This window comes from Phyllobates terribilis, unplaced genomic scaffold, assembly GCF_046119375.1.
Source record: "Phyllobates terribilis strain yellow unplaced genomic scaffold, ASM4611937v1 Scaffold_11__3_contigs__length_659146591, whole genome shotgun sequence".
Classification (NCBI taxonomy): domain Eukaryota; kingdom Metazoa; phylum Chordata; class Amphibia; order Anura; family Dendrobatidae; genus Phyllobates; species Phyllobates terribilis.
The window spans coordinates 203,461,277-203,478,524 of record NW_027362771.1 but is presented as its reverse complement, the minus strand read 5'-3'; the positions used below and the strand labels follow the sequence as shown (position 1 = coordinate 203,478,524).

The window sequence follows — 17,248 nt, the reverse complement described above, 5'->3', positions numbered from 1 at the left end:
CATGGATGACATAAAGCATGACATCAGTTTGCCATGTACCTGAATAGAATGCAGAATAGAAATAACAGATGTTTAGATGTGTAACAATGCTATTCACTTGGGGGAGAGATGAGGTATCACAGGAACCATTTCTATTTAAAGTACAGCTGATTTATTTCAATCCTCATAAACCGCATAACAGGAAAACTCAAATACAGCCTTTGTCCCGCACAATATGAAACATAAAGCAACAAATCCATACAATAGTGCAGGTTTGCACGCTCGAGTTAGATTCCAGCTGCCTAGTCCTTTAGCAAAGGCACACAAACCCAGAGGTTGGCAAACCTCCACACACACTGACGTCTTTGAAACAAACAAGTGAACCACACCTAAGGGTGGAGATATGGTGAGCAACGGTTTCCCCCAACTGCTCCCAATCAACCTGTCATGGTCGATTAACCTCTCTTAGTACTATGTGAACTAGAGAATTACTCCAGGTTTATATCACAAAGGACATGCACCTCTGTGATGCATATCTACCATCCACTAATTCTCCGGCAGCCATCTTACAGATGTTAAAGATGTGCAAAGATATAGGTAGATAGTTAAATATGAGGTAAATAGATGATAAATAAATATATGATAGATATGGGATAGATAAATATGGGGTAGATAGATAGCAAAATAGATATCCGTGAGATATATAATTAGTGGCTTGTGTGTGTAGTTTACTGTACATGTATTAAGCTATTTTTGATAACCAGCAAACGTAAAGCAGACAGCTGTGAGCTAATATTACCAGGCTGGGAAGGTCCATGGTTATTGTGCACTTCTAAGGATAAAAATACCAGTCCGCAGCCATCCCAGAAGCGGTGCATCACATTCTGGTGCTTTGCCTTACTCTTCCAGATTGTCCTGGTGTGGTGAATATCAGGGTAATGGTAGTTGTGGTTGATGTCATCTGTGATTTGTCAAAAATAACAGCTGATATTAATCCCTGGTGTTAGTAATGGAGAGGTGTCTATTAGACGCCCCCATTACTAACCTAGCATTAAAAAAAAACACAAAAAATACTTTATTTCAATAAACACTCTCTCACACTTTCCCTGGTTCACCAAATTATTAAAATTTAAAAAAAACGTGTAGGTCTGACGTAGTCCACCGAATCCGTGTAGTCCACAAATGGATACCTGAAAAACATAAAAAGAGAGAAATAAAAACAAGTCCCTGTCCCTCGTTTACCAGTTTATTAAAAGAAATGTTCCCACACATGTGCCAACATAGTCCAGTGTTCCCGAATCCGGTGACTGAGAATAGCAGTAACGTTACTACTATTCACATTCACCGGATACTGACGTCACCGCTCATTAGAGTCACCAGCTCATGAACAGCGGTGACGTCAGTAACGATAACTCTTATCATAGTCACTGAGTTACGCTGCCTTCTGTGAGACTCTGCGCCTCTGATGAGCATTATCAGTACTGACGTCACCACTGGTCAGAACCGCTGGGTCTCACGGAGCGCAGCATGAGCAGAGACTCTGATGAGTGGTGACGTCAGTACCCGGCAACAGTGAATAATCGCAATGTTAAGGCTATTCACAGTCGCCAGGGCCGGAATTGGGGAATGCTGGACTATGTTGGAATTGCCTAGAAACATTTTTTTTAACAAGTTGGTGAATAAGGGACAGTGTATTGTTCTTAATTTTCTCTTTTTATGTTTTTCAAGTATCCATTTGTGGACTATGTCGGATTCGATGGACTACAGCGGACCTGAATGTTGTTTTTTTTTAAATAAATTAGTGAACCAGGGAAAGTGAGGGGGTGTTTATTCAAATAAAGTATTTTTTTGTGTGTGTGTTTTTACGATTACTGGGTTAGCAATGGAGTTGTCTGATGGACACCTCTCCAGTACTAACAACAGGGTAATTGATAAATCATAGGTGACATCAATGCCTAAGTTCCTTCACCCCGATTGCCAACACACCAGGGCAGTCGGGAGGAGCGGAGGCATAATGCCAGAATGGGCAAATCGAATGTGATGCACAACTTCTCGGGTGACTTCAGGATGGTATTTTTAGTCTGGGAAGGGTCCAATAACCATGGACCTTCATAGCCTGATAATATCAGCTCACAGCTGTCTGCTTTACCTTTGCTGGTTATCAAAAGTGAGGGGGGGCACCACATTTATTTAATTTATTTATTAGCTTAATACATGTACAGTAAGCTACACGCACGCACAAGACACTAATTATATATTTCACTGATATCTATCTAGCCTATACAGTGGGGAAAATAAGTACTTGATAAACTGCCGATTTTGCAAGGTTTTTCCAACAACTGTTGGAGCAATTATTAGAAAATAGAACAAACACAAGATGACTGTCTATCTTCCTTGGTCTGGGGCTCCATGCAAGATCTCACCCCATCGGGTAAGGATGATTCTGAGAAAGGTCAGGAATCAGCCCAGAACTACACAGGAGGCCCTAGTCAATGACCTAAAGAGACCTGGGACAACAGTCTCAAACATTACCGTTAGCCACATACTACACCATCATGGATTAAAATCCTGCAGGGCATGCAAGGTCCCCCTATTCATACTAGCACAAGTTCAGGCCTGTTTAAAGTTCACCAGTGACTATCTGGATGATCCAAAGGAGGCATGGGAGAAGGTAATGTTGTCAGATGAGACCAAAATATAACTTTTTGGTATCAACTCCACTCACCGTGTTTAAAGAAAGAAGAAGGATGAGTACAACCCTAAGAACACTGTCCCAACCATGAAGCATGGTGGGGGAAACATCATACTGTGGGGGTGCTTTTCTTCAAAGGAGACAGGACGAGTGCACCGTACTGAAGGGAAGATGGATTGGGTCATGTATTGTGAGATTTTGGCCAACAACCTCCTTCTCTCAGTAAGATCTTTGAAGATGGGTTGTGGCTGGGTCTTCTAGCATGACAATGACCTGAAACACAGCCAGGCCAACTAAGGAGTGGCTCTGTAAGAAGCATTTTAAGGTCCTGGAGTGGCCTAGCCAGTCTCCTGACCTGAACCCAATAGAAAATGTTTGGAGGGAGCTCAAACTCAATGTTGCCCAGTGACAGGCCCGAAACCTGAGAGATCTGGAGAAGATCTCTATGAAAGAGTGAGCCAAAATCCCTGCTGCAGTGTGTGCAAACTTGATCAAGAACTACAGGAAAGATCTGACCTCTGTAATTGCAAACCAAGGTTTCTGTGCCAAATATTAAATTCTGTTTTTCGATTTTATCAAATAATTATTTCATGCAATAAAAAGCAAATTAATTATGTAAAAATCATACAATTTGATTTTCTGGATTTTTTTTAGAGTCTGTCTCTCACAGTTGAAATGTACCTACAATAAAAATGACAGACTTCTCCATTATTTGTAGGTGTGAAAACTTGCAAAATCGGCAGTGTATCAAATACTTATCTTCCCACTGTATCTATCTCTTTATCTATCTATCATCTATTTGCCCCATATCTATTTATCTCTATCTTTGCTCATCTTTAACACCTAAACATCTGTCATTTCTATTCTGCATTCTATTCCAGTACGAGTCACACGGGTGGCACAGGCACACGCATTAACACAGATGGCACACGAATGACACAAACGTACACTGTTAACATCGGTACTGGTTTTTCCAGTAACGGAAATATCAGGATGTGTGAAAGAGGCCTGAAAGAGAGTTTAAGGTTTAATTCAGTATGGTCACTTTAGGAGTGTGTGTAACCAAGAGGATACAGTAATAAAGTACTGTTAATAAAATTATGCTAAGAATGGCTTATTTAAGGATGGTTATGTCTATGGTCAGCAATTCATCCTTTAAAATGTACTAGAAAATTATCTAATGAGAAATTTATTAACTCTTAGGACTGGGCTACACTGCTCCTTCTTGTTGCGCTATTGATTGATTTTAACTGTTAAGTGACAGCTCATCCACCACCTACCCCGAAATGCAATGGCATGATGAGGTCACCTTATCATGCCACTCACTTCAGATCGGTACATCAGAGGCACTGAAGACAGTGATAAGATAAGCACTCCATTGGTGCTTAAGATAAAGAAAACTGTTTTTGTAGATGGGGAAGAGGGTGTTAGTGTGATGGGGAAGTATGGCGTGACAGGGTGCAAATGAGGAGAGAGAGCCACAGCATGAAGAGGCATTGTGGGGGGATAGTATGGGAAATGGGCAGCTTGTGGGGCACAGTATGGATAGGGGCAATGTGTGGGTTAAGTAAGCATTGGGGCAGCATGTGGGGGACTGTATGGAGAGGGGCACCATATTGAGAATAGTATAGGGAGTAAGCAGCTTGCTGGGGACAGTATGGAGAGGAACAACTTGTTGAGAACAGTATGGAGAGGGAGAGCTTGGGGGGACAGTATGGAGTGGGGCAGCTTGCGGGGGATAGTGTGGAGAACGACAGCATGTAAGGAACAGTATAGAGAGAGGGCAGTATGTGGGACAGGCAGTATGTGGGAGACAGTATGGAGAGGGGTAACTTGTGGGGTTGGACAGTATAGAGAGGGCCAGCTTGTAGGAAAAAATATGGAAAATGGGCAGCTTGTGGGGGACAGTATGGAGAGGGGCAGGGTGTGGGAGACAGTATGAAGAGGGGGCAGCAAGTGGAGGACAGTTTGGAGAGAGGGCAGCATATAAGGAACAGTATGGAGAAGGGAAACTTGTAAGAGACAGTATGAAGAGGGGCAGTGTGTGTGGGACAGTATTGAGAGGGGCAGTGTGCAGGGGACTGAGCTTACCCCAGGAGGCAGCATTTTGCTGCCCTCCATGAGTGGAACTCAATCGGTTATGTGAGTTTTCTGTTACACTGACACCTTTCACGGAGAACAGGGAGAATGCAGGTTCCTGCAGTTTATATTCTGTGTTTATGCCTGTGATTCGCTGGTATATATACACCAGTATTTATTAGGCTATATCTGTGCAATACAGCAGTATATCTGGATGCATAATTTTATGTTAGTGGCAGAAAAAAATATTTGCATATATTTGACTACTATATGAGTTCGAGACATGTGGTATGTGGACTTGTGCTTATCAAATATTGTGCCATCTTATACATGGTCAAATAACTATATATTATCCTTTCTATATTAAGATCACAGCATTGTTGCATAAACCTATTTTTCTAAGAACAGTATAGCACTTATAAGTTAACAGGAATATGTCTACCAGCCAAGAAATGCAAGTGTGAAAATCAACAGAGGATTTTTTTTAACGCTAGTAGGAAAACAACAATTGTATTTACATGCAGTAAATGTATCACCATACACTAAAGAATTATGCCTACATTGCCGGAAGCTTGCTATATCACCATTTTTTGCATTTCAAGTTTCACACACATTACATACTGCATATGTTTATTTATTTGCTACATGTACTTTTCTATATAAATTGTTATCAAATATGTTGGTTCTACATAAAAGCCAAATCTTGTAAGAAATTATTTGTGCTTAGTGCATCATGATATTGCACTTTAAGCAAAGCCAGCGTATAACCCATTCAACTGGAATCAGTACAGTGGCAGAAAAATACATATTGGAATAAAATCAGAAACTCATATAATGCCAGGTAAGCTCTCAACGCCTCAGCACGAATGTAATGAAATAGATCATTATTAATCAGTTCTGTGAAAGCCTTGAATTTGAAATGGAGCTTAATCCACTACACTCTGAGCTGATTTGCAAGTATGAAATGATCAATTGGAAGTTTGTGCTTGGTACCAATTCTCAATAACACAGAGCTATGCTTTAAAATAAAAAAAATGTTTTTAGACATTTAGAGACACCAAAGTGTAGATTTCAAGGCAACTCTCTACATTATATGTATCTGGTATTTCTCAAATAACAATAAAGAATAAGAAACAAGGAGTTATATTTAGTGTTGAGCGAACATGCTCGACACTGCTCGGTACTCGCCCGAGCATCACGTTACTCGGGATGTTTGGCGAGCACCGAGCATTTCCGGGTTACTCGGGCGGGAGCTCGGGTCTCCGCCCTGCATGTTTGGCGCTCTTTACAGAGCCAATGAACATGCAGGGATTGCCAGCCAGTCACTGTAATGCCGCAGCCATGTTGTTTGTGGGCATTACAGTGATTGGCTGGCCGCACAGCGTCACCTCGAGTATTTAAAACCGGGCGCCGCCATCTTGGACACAGTCGCTCCGGATCAGACAGTGTAGGGACAGCGCTGCTGATTTAGGGAGAGATATATCCTGCAAAATAGTTAGTGTAGGGTTTGTAAAGGCTGCCAGAACAAACAAACAGTCCTTCTCAGGACTAATATCCATCCCAGGTATATCAGGCAGGCAGGCAGGCTGTATAGGAGACGCAGTGGTTATACTAGCAAACGCTGCATTACAGTCCTGTGTGCTGCTCCTGTTGCTGAAATTGCGGGACTTAGCTCCAGGTCCCGGGGGCCAGGAAAAATCCTTTTTTTTAATCTAAATCCTCTTTTTTTTTCCTCCTTCACAATGTACAAATACAAATCTTATTAACCTTTTGGTGTCCCCCACCCAAAAAAAAAGTGTGCCTCTGATTTTTCAGACACAAATATATCTGTTGAAAATAGTCTGGTGTAGGCCAGAGAGACAGAAGTGTGCTATTGCTGTTCCACGGTAAAAAATCTATATCATCCTGCTTTTTGCATTTTTTGCTGTAAAAAAAAAAATAATAGTGTCTCCCTGATTTTTCAGACACAAATATATCTGTTGAAAATAGTCTGGTGTATGCCTGAGAAATACAAGTCTGGTTTTGCAGTTCCACGGTACAAACCTCTGTATTATCCACTTTTGGGCCATTTGTATCTAAAAAAAACTGTTTTTTGTGTGTCGCTCACTGTTCAGCCGCAAATATATATATATTTTAAAAAGCCTGGTATATACCAGTAAATTATAACTGTGGTTTTGCTGTTCCACAGTAAAAAAATCTCTATTATCCTGCTTTTGGCATTTTTTGCCGTAAAAAATAAATAGTGTCTCCTGATTGTTCAGACACAAATATATCTGTTGAAAATAATCTGGTGTAGGCCCGAGAAACACAAGTGTGGTTTCGCAGTTCCACGGTTCAAACCTCTGTATTATCCACTTTTGGGCCATTTGTATCTAAAAAAAACAGCTTGAGTGTGTCGCTCACTGTTCAGCCGCAAATATATATATATTCAAAAAAGTCTGGTATACACCAGTAAATTATAACTGTGGTTTTGCTGTTCCACGGTAAAACATTTCTATTATCCTGCTTTTGGCATTTTTTGCAGTAAAAAAAAAATAGTGTCTCCTGATTGTTCAGACACAAATATATCTGTTGAAAATAGTCTGGTGTAGGCCCGAGAAATACAAGTGTGGTTTCGCAGTTCCACGGTTCAAACCTCTGTATTATCCACTTTTGGGCCTCTAAAAAAAACAGTTTGAGTGTGTCGCTCACTGTTCAGCCGCAAATATCTCTATTTAAAAAAGTGTGGTATACCCCAGTAAACAATAACTGTGGTTTTGCCATCCCACGGTAAAAAATCTCTATTATTCAGGTTTTGGTAGTTTTTTCCGTAAAGAAAAACAGTAGTGTCTCCTGACTGTTGTGACACAAAAATATATCTGTTGAAAATAGTCTTGTGTAGGCCCGACATCCCAGTGTGGTTTCGCAGTTCCACGGGTCAAATCGCTGTACTATCCAGTTTTGGGCCTTTGGTATCTAAAAAAAAAAGCAGTTTGAGTGTGTCACTCACTGTTCAGCCGCAAATATCTCTATTTAAAAAAGTGTGGTATACCCCAGTAAACAATAACTGTGGTTTTGCCATCCCACGGTAAAAAATCTCTATTATTCAGGTTTTGGTCGTTTTTTCCGTAAAGAAAAACAGTAGTGTCTCCTGACTGTTGTGACACAAAAATATATCTGTTGAAAATAGTCTTGTTTAGGCCCGACATCCCAGTGTGGTTTCACAGTTCCATGGGTCAAATCGCTGTACTATCCAGTTTTGGGCCTTTGGTATCTAAAAAAAAAGCAGTTTGAGTGTGTCGCTCACTGTTCAGCCGCAAATATCTCTATTTAAAAAAGTGTGCTATACCCCAGTAAACAATAACTGTGGTTTTCCTCTTCCACGGTTCTAATCTACTCTTTGTTACCAGTTTTCCATTGATAGTGCAAGTGTAAGCTATTTTACTTCATTTACAATGGGCAAGGCGCGTGGCAAGGGACGTGGAAGTGGACGTTCTGGTGATGGTTCGTGCAGAGGACGGGGCCGTGGCCAAGGTGAAAATGTGCCACAACCAACAGCCACATCTTCTTGCTCCCACTTCTTGACCGAATTACTAGGGAAGCACAGAACAATACCAGTATTGAGAACTGATCAGTGTGAACAGGTTATTAATTGGATAGCAGACAATACTTCCAGTTACCTGGGCACCACCACCTCCGGTCTGTCTTCCACACGGTCAACTCTTAGTAGCCGTGAGTCTCGACCGCATACTCCTCCTCACCCTGATGCTCCTTCCTCCCACCATGCCGAGTGTCGTCAGACAGCAAGTGATCCCACACTTGGACACTCTGAAGAGCTTTTCACTGGTCCATTTCCATATTTGGGCCCCTCGCCTGATACGCTTGAAGTGGTGGAAGAGGAGATCCCATGTTGCGATGCCCAAATATTTGAACAGCCACGGCCACAGGAAGTCGACGTTGGCAATCTGTCACAAGAGGTGGACGATGACGAGACTCAATTGCCAGGAAGTGAGGAGGAGGATCGTGGTGCGCAAGTGGAAGAGGAGGAGGTGGTGGATGATGTAGTAACTGACCCAACGTGGAAGGAGGACATGCAGAGTGAGGCCAGCAGCACACAGGGGGAGGGAGGCAGAGTACTCCAACAGGCAGGAAGAAGCAGTGTGGTGGCCGCAGACAGAAGGCAGGCAACCGTTCCCCGTAACACCAACACGAGGGACGTTGCCAGTACAAGCGGTAGGTCTTCCAGAGTCTGGAATTTTTTTAAAGACTCTGCTGATACCTCCAAAAAGGCCATATGTTCCACCTGCCATGCCAGCATCAGCAGGGGTGACAAAACTGCCAGCCTGACCACCACCAGCATGATCAGGCACATGGCAGCAAAGCACCCGACTTTGTGGGGCGAATCCCAGGGTTCACGACCAGTGTCAGCGGGTGTCACCACTGCTTCTTCCACTGTTGTGCGTGCAATAGGACCCCCTGTTGTGTGTGCAAGGCAATCCCCTGTCCATACTGCATGTAAAGATGCCCCCTCCTCTCAGTCTTCACTTGTTATGGCAGTTTCTCAAGAAACAGCATCAAGGTCCATGTCCACGTCCCACCGCAGCGTTCAATTGTCCATATCCCAGACCTTTGAACGAAAGCGGAAATTCGCAGCTAACGCCCCACAGGCCACAGTCCTAAATTCGCACATTTCACGACTGCCTGCATTGGAAATGCTGCCTTTTAGGCTGGTGGAGACGGAATCCTTCCACAATCTTATGGCGGTGGCCGTCCCTCGGTACTCGGTCCCCAGCCGACACTATTTTGCCCGGTGTGCCATCCCCGCACTACACAAGCACATGTCCCAAAGCATCTGCCGTGCCCTCAACAAGGCAGTAACTGGGAGAGTCCACCTGACAACGGACACGTGGACAAGTGCTTGTGGCCAGGGACGGTACATCTCTCTGACGGCACACTGGGTAAACATAGTGGAAGCCGGGACCCAGTCGGACCTTGGGACGGAACACATCCTCCCCCCTCCGAGGATTGCGGGCCCTATGTCAGTCAGAGTTGCCCCCACAGTGTACAGCTCCTGCGCATCCTCCTCCTCCTCCTCCTCATGTTCAGCCTCCATCTCAGATATCACCACATCAGTTACAAGCTGGAAGCATTGCAGTACTGCCTCCGCCAAGCGGCAACAGGCTGTGCTGAAACTCATAAGCTTAGGTGATAAACCTCACACTGCTTGTGAGTTGTGGACAGCTGTGAAAGAGTAGGCAGATCTGTGGCTGATACCGCTGAACCTACATCCCGGCATGGTCGTGTGTGACAATGGCCGTAACCTGGTGGCGGCTCTGAGGCGAGGTGAGATTACACACGTACCATGCCTGGCTCATGTGCTTAACCTCGTTCTTCAGCGGTTTCTTAAATCGTACCCCGAGTTGCCAGATCTGCTCGTGAAAGTACGCCGCCTGTCAGCTCATTTTCGCAAGTCGGCTACAGCTTCCGCCGCCCTGGCTGTGTTGCAGCAACGTTTGCAGCTTCCGGCACACCGACTGGTGTGTGATGTCCCCACACGTTGGAACTCTACCCTCCACATGTTGCAAAGGATTTGTGAGCAGAAGAGAGCAGTTGTGGAGTACCAGCTGCAACAAGGCCGTCGATATTCAGGTCAGACTCCACACATAAGACCTCAGGAGTGGACCTGGATGTCTGACATATGCACCATCCTGACAAACTTTGAGGAGGCCACCAAGGTGGTGAGTGGCGATGACGCCATCATTAGTGTCAGCATCCCACTTGTCTGTCTTTTGCAACGCTCTCTGCAGAGAATTAAAGAGGAGGCATTGCAGCCAGAGTATGATGATATGGATCAAGAAGCCGTAGCGGGCGATTACACACAGCCCAGCCTCATCTCATCCCAACGTGCATTGGGGGACAATGAGGGAGAGGAGGAGGAGGAGGAACAACAGGAGCTGCTATCATGCGTTGTAGACGGTAGTACCTGTACAAGTGTCATACAGTCGGTTCAGCGTGGGTGGCCTGAGGACATGGGGGAGGACGAAGAGGAGGAGGAGGAGGAGGAGAGCATGGTCAGTCGTCATCTTGGTGAGGACAAGGAAATCTTGCCCGTTACCAGTCTGGCACGCATGGCTGACTTTATGTTACGCTGCCTTAACCGTGACCCTCTTGTTGTCAAAATGTTGGGTGACAGTCACTACTGGTTGGTGACACTTGTAGACCCCCGCTACAAGGAGAACTTTCACTCTCTTATTCCTGAGGTGGAGAGGTCTGCAAAAATGCGGCAATACCAGAAGACCCTTGCTGCAGAACTCTTAAAAAAATTCCCATCTGAACACACTAGCGGCAGAGGTCACAGTTCGTTGCCCAACCAAGGCGTACAGGCAAGAGAGATGCAACTCCAATCCAGCAGAGGCAGGGGAACACTGTCAACGTTCTGGGACAGTTTTTTGTCACCCGCCCAGCTTACAGGCCCTGAGGCGCGGGGTACTCTCACAAGGAGAGGAAAGTTTCAAAAGATAGTGAGGGAGTACCTTGCTGATCGTACCAGCGTCCTCCGTGATTCCTCTGTGCCTTTTAATTATTGGGTATCCAAGCTGGACACTTGGAATAAACTCGCTCTGCACGACTTGGAGGTCCTGGCCTACCCTGCCGCTAGCGTGTTATCGGAGCGTGTTTTTAGTGCCACTGGGGGAACTATAACTGATAAGCACACTCGCCTGTCAACTGACAATGCTGACAAGCTGACCCTTATCAAAATGAACAAGGGCTGGATTGGGCCAGACTTCTCATCACCACCAAATGACAGCAGAGTAACAAAGTCAAATCCACTGTGTTATTTCGGGAGGTGTATTCACATGCACCGCTTCACACCCACACATGGGTCTACGCTTCCTCGTTTCGGCTGTTTAATCTTCTTCTCCTTATCCTCAGCCTCCACCACCACTATACCACCAGGGTGCCAGCATTGCAAGTTGCTACGTCCTAATTTTTGGCAGCTTTTGCTTGCAAGGCATAAGCAAATACTATGGGACACCCACTCCCCAATAATGGGACTTATGTTTGTAATATGCTGTACTGCATGGCTCTTGTAAGGGGCATTGCAAGTTGCTCCGTCCTAATTTTTGGCAGCTTTTGCTTGCAAGGCGTAAGAAAATACTATGGGACACCCACTCCCCAATAATGGGACTTATGTTTGTAATATGCTGTACTGCATGGCTCTTGTAAGGGGCATTGCAAGTTGCTCCGTCCTAATTTTTGGCAGCTTTTGCTTGCAAGGCATAAGCAAATACTATGGGACACCCACTCCCCAATAATGGGACTTATGTTTGTAATATGCTGTACTGCATGGCTCTTGTAAGGGGCATTGCAAGTTGCTCCGTCCTAATTTTCGGCAGCTTTTCCTGGGAAAGCATAAGCAAATACTATGGGAGACCCACTCCCCAATAATGGGACTTATGTTTGTAATATGCTGTACTGCATGGCTCTTGTAAGGGGCATTGCAAGTTGCTCCGTCCTAATTTTTGGCAGCTTTTGCTGGGAAAGCATAAGCAAATACTATGGGAGACCCACTCCCCAATAATGGGACTTATGTTTGTAATATGCTGTACTGCATGGCTCTTGTAAGGGGCATTGCAAGTTGCTCCGTCCTAATTTTTGGCAGCTTTTGCTTGCAAGGCATAAGCAAATACTATGGGACACCCACTCCCCAATAATGGGACTTATGTTTGTAATATGCTGTACTTCATGGCTCTTGTAAGAGGCATTGCAAGTTGCTCCGTCCTAATTTTTGGCAGCTTTTGCTTGCAAGGCATAAGCAAATACTATGGGACACCCACTCCCCAATAATGGGACTTATGTTTGTAATATGCTGTACTGCATGGCTCTTGTAAGGGGCATTGCAAGTTGCTCCGTCCTAATTTTTGGCAGCTTTTGCTGGGAAAGCATAAGCAAATACTATGGGAGACCCACTCCCCAATAATGGGACTTATGTTTATAATATGCTGTACTGCATGGCTCTTGTAAGGGGCATTGCAAGTTGCTCCGTCCTAATTTTTGGCAGCTTTTGCTTGCAAGGCATAAGCAAATACTATGGGACACCCAATCCCCAATAATGGGACTTATGTTTGTAATATGCTGCACTGCATGTGACGCGCCCCCTGGGCCGTGTGTACACGTGTGTGGGATACCCGGTGCGGGGTCTCTGGGGTCTGTAGTCTCCGTGGAGGTGACCCGGTCCCGTGGCTCAGGCTGGTCAAACCAGTGGCAGTCTTTCTTAGGTTTTGAGGTTAATTGTCCGACTGCGCCACCCGTGGATTGCGGTCAGGGAGTACCACCGCTGCGAGGCAGACCGCTGAGGCTGGTGTTGTGTGCGCAGCATAGAATGGGATATCTCCCCTCGGGAGGAGTATAGCCTCAGGGCAGTGAGTGTGGATGATGGGGGTGATGGTGCACGAGCGCAGCAGGAATGACTCAGAGTCTTTGCAGTGCAGTTCAGGGTCTTTACTGATGATTATAAGGTAGACCCTCCCGGGAGTACTGGCTAGCATAAGAGACCTGGTCAGTCTGTGAGCAAGCAGGAGTTCCCCTGGCCAGGTGGAGTTGTAGGCCTCCCCGTCTGTCTGCACTCTTCCTGGCTACCTTGCTGTAAGCGGGTAGAAGTATACCACGTCCCTGAGTGTACCGTGTAGTGCTCACCCGTATGGCTGGTGACTTGGGGCCTTCTGTTAGCCTCCGCTCCACGACGGCGGTGCTGGTCCCTTGCTTGTGACTGAGCCTCCGGGCTTCTATGGCCAGAGGACCTGAAATCCCCTGCCGGCTGGCTTCTGCTGCTGGATAGATAAGTCCTCACAGCTTCGGACTCCTGTGTCTGGTTCCTATTGTCTTCTGCCAGGGCGAGCTCTGCTCAGCTTCCAGCCCCTGGTCTTTAGCTCCTAGCTCCTACAGAGCTCCTTGCTGTTACTTTCCCTTGCTCTCACTCTGACTCTGACTGTTCTCTGACTCACTCAACCCCGCTCCAGATCCAGTTTATAAGGGCAGAATTCTCCCCTCCCAGGACTGGGGCAGGAGGATGTTGCATGTTTAAGGGATCCTGACCAGGAAACCTCCCACTTGCTCTCCGACGTAATATCTCTATTACTGTGGTGACCAGACCCCTGGGGTGCCACACATGGCTCTTGTAAGGGGCATTGCAGTTCCTCATAATTTTTGGAAAGCCTTCCATTCACTGCTTAGGCCAAAAGTGCACGGGAGACCCAGTTGCTATAAATCGAAAAAAAGGTTTAGTTAACGCCCTCTGACCTCCATGTCATTTCCAAGGGGCATTGGAGTGGCTCGAAATTTTTGGTAGGCATTGCACTTACTGTATGCCCTATAACTGTGTAGCCGAACCGCTCCTTTTGTTACAGAAACATATCCTACAAGACATATCTGGTTGACTGGCCTGATATTGATGTGAATGGTCCCTGTTCCTCCTGCTCTTTCTCCTTTGCCACCACCTCATCCATCATTTATCACCTGAAGCTTTGTTTTAAAGGGAGTCATAGAACTGGGATAGTAGCAGGAAAACATCCAGCAATCCTCGGAGGAGGTAGGATATGCGCCAAAACGCTGACCACCTCAGGCCTAGCCGCTACTACATACATGCGCTTGCATTCCAAGAAAACAAAGCAGATGCTAACTTCTATCATCACCATCATGCTCCTCACCTAGGCACTCTCAACTCCCCTGATGGAGAAGCCAGGGTCCACCGGAGGAGTCTGGTTCTCTGGTGGGCTCGTCCAATGCTGCCCTAAAGCAGGCCAGGCTAAGAAAAGTGTGGGGGAAGGTGACAGGAGAAATCAGGGCGGCTGGGGACCGAGTATGGACACCTGGCCGCCACCTTGCGGCTGGGGACCGAGCGTGGACACCCGGCCGCTGGGCGGCTCGGGACAGAGTATGGATACATCGCTGCCGAAGCGGCCATGAGGTAGTGGCCAGCTTCGGCCTCCTCCAAACTAAAAGGCCCCATTTCAAGTGAAAGCAAGCAGTATGGTATTGCAGCCTGCGGGTGGGTGGGTGGTTGGCTGCATATTTTCGCTTGCATTGCAAGGAATGGGGGAGGTACAATTGAACACTGCCCTGGGACAAGGACTTGCACGGGGATAGTTGCAAGTCTGCATCTTCTGATGCGGCAAGGATCACTTCTGATGGGAACACTTTTAGACAGTGACCTGGGGGTCAGAGATGCTTCCAGGGGTCTTCCCCATGCTGATCCCTTGTCTTTTCAGCACTGTATGCATGTGTCACACAGCACATGGCCAGATAAGGTTGTAAAATGTTAAAATGACATTTCCCGGTGAACGCATTTGTTACGGTTGAAAGCAATACAAAAGTGCAAAAACGCATGAAAAATGCTACTTGTGAACATAGCCCAAGGTGTGGAGGAGTATTTTTGTTTTTGGTTATTTATTTTACCTTATACACAAGTTTTTACCCTGGAAAGGAAATTCCTTAACATATTTCACAGGAAAACCGTTTCAGTTTCGTTTTTGAACGTTTTATTGTGAGCCCGCAAAAGTGGCTTAATACCTCTGACCACGTTGTTGACAGCAGTGACCTGGAGGTCAGAAATGCTTCCAGGGGCGATCCCCATGCTGCCCCCATGTCTTTTGAGCACTGTGACTATCGTTTTGGGCACTTTTTAGGCTTTCTACAGACTGCCGGGGGTGCTGCCGCAAAAATGCTCGGGTCTTTCACAGACTAACATTGGGCTCATTGCTCGGGTCGAGCACCCGAGTATCAGGGTAAGCTCAGCCCGAGCTTCGAGCACCCGAGCATTTTAGTGATCGCTCAACACTATCAGTCGTCATCTTGGTGAGGACACAGAAGTCTTGCCCGTTACCAGTCTGGCACCCATGGCTGACTTTATGTTACGCTGCCTTAACCGTGACCCTCGCATTATCAAAATGTTGGGTGACAGTCATTACTGGTTGATGACACTTTTAGACCCCCTCTACAAGGAGAACTTTCACTCTCTTATTCCTGAGTTGGAGAGGTCTACAAAAATGGGGCAGTACCAGAAGGCCCTTGCTTCAGAACTATTAAAAAAATTCCCATCTGAACACGGTAGCGGCAGAGGTCACAGTTTGCTGCCCAACTAAGGCATACAGGCAAGAGAGACGCAACTCCAATCCAGCAGAGGCAGGGGAACACTGTCAATGTTCTAGGACAGTTTTCTGAGACCTGCCCAGCTTACAGGCCCTGAGGCGCAGGGTACTCTCACAAGGAGTGGAAAGTTTCAAAAGATGGTGAGGGAGTACCAGCGTCCTCCGTGATTCCTCTGTGCCTTTTAATTATTGGGTATCCAAGCTGGACACTTGGAATGAACTCACTCTGTATGCCTTGGAGGTCCTGGCCTGCCCTGCCGCTAGCGTGTTATCGGAGCGTGTTTTTAGTGCCGCTGGGGGAATTATAACTGATAAGCGCACTCGCCTGTCAACTGACAATGCTGACAAGCTGACCCTTATCAAAATGAACAAGGGCTGGATTGGGCCAGACTTCTCATCACCACCAAATGACAGCAGAGTAACATAAAGTCAAATCCACTGTGTTATTTCGGGAGGTGTATTCCCATGCATCGCTTCACACCCACACATGGGTATACACTTCCTCATTTCGGCTGTTTTTTGCTCTTCTCCTTATCCTCAGCCTCCACGACCACTATACCACCAGGGTGACCGTGGTCCATGTTGCCAGCATTGCAAGTTCCTCTGTCCTAATTTTTGGCAGCTTTTGCTTGGAAGGCATAGGCAAAGACTATGGGAGACCCACTCCCCAATAATGGGAATAATGTTTGTAATATGCTGTACTGCATGGCTCTTGTAAGGGACATTGCAAGTTCCCCCTTCCTAATTTTTGGCAGCTTTTGCTTGGAAGGCATAGGCAAAGACTATGGGAGACCCACTCCCCAATAATGGGAATAATGTTTTTAATATGCTGTACTGCATGACTCTTGTAAGGGGCATTAAAATCGTCTTGTTAAGCTACTGTGACCTCCACGTCTCTTCCAAGGGTCATTAATATTGTCTTTTTATTCCACTGCGACCTCCACCACTCTTCCAAGGGGCATTAAAAGCGTCTTGTTAAACCACTCTGAACTCCACGTCTCTTCCAAGGGGCATTAAAACCATCTTGTTAAGCTACTGTGACCTCCATATCTCTTCCAAGGGGCATTAAAACTGTCTTGTTAAATCACTCTGAGCTCCACGTCTCTTCTAAGGGGCATTAAAACCGTCTTGTTAAACCACTCTGAACTCCACAGCTCTTCCAAGGGGCATTGACATGTTGTTTTTAATTACCTCTAACCTCCACGACTCTTGCAACGGGCATTGCATTTCCTCCTAATTTTTGTCAGCTTTTGCTTTTCAATGCATAGGCGAACACTAAGGGAGACCCACTCCCCAATAATGGGTAGAAGGTTTTTAATACGCTGTAATCCACGTCTGTTTCAAGGGGCATTGCAGTGCCTAATAATTTTTG

General features: G+C 45.9%; 1 protein-coding gene across 3 annotated transcripts in view; it reads right to left on the bottom strand.

The window, feature by feature from the left end:
• The window catches only part of IMMP2L (inner mitochondrial membrane peptidase subunit 2), a 1,848,527-nt gene that overhangs the window by 696,245 nt on the left and 1,135,034 nt on the right, over positions 1-17,248 (bottom strand). The window contains exon 5 of one of the 3 annotated variants that reach the window (XM_073651970.1): positions 358-1,169. The exons of the other annotated variants lie outside the window; for them this stretch is intronic. Within the exon in view, the coding sequence (XP_073508071.1) occupies positions 1,109-1,169 (61 nt within the window). The 3' untranslated portion in view covers positions 358-1,108. Of the gene's footprint in view, positions 1-357; positions 1,170-17,248 lie in introns of those variants that run through there. 3 annotated transcript variants of the gene reach the window in all.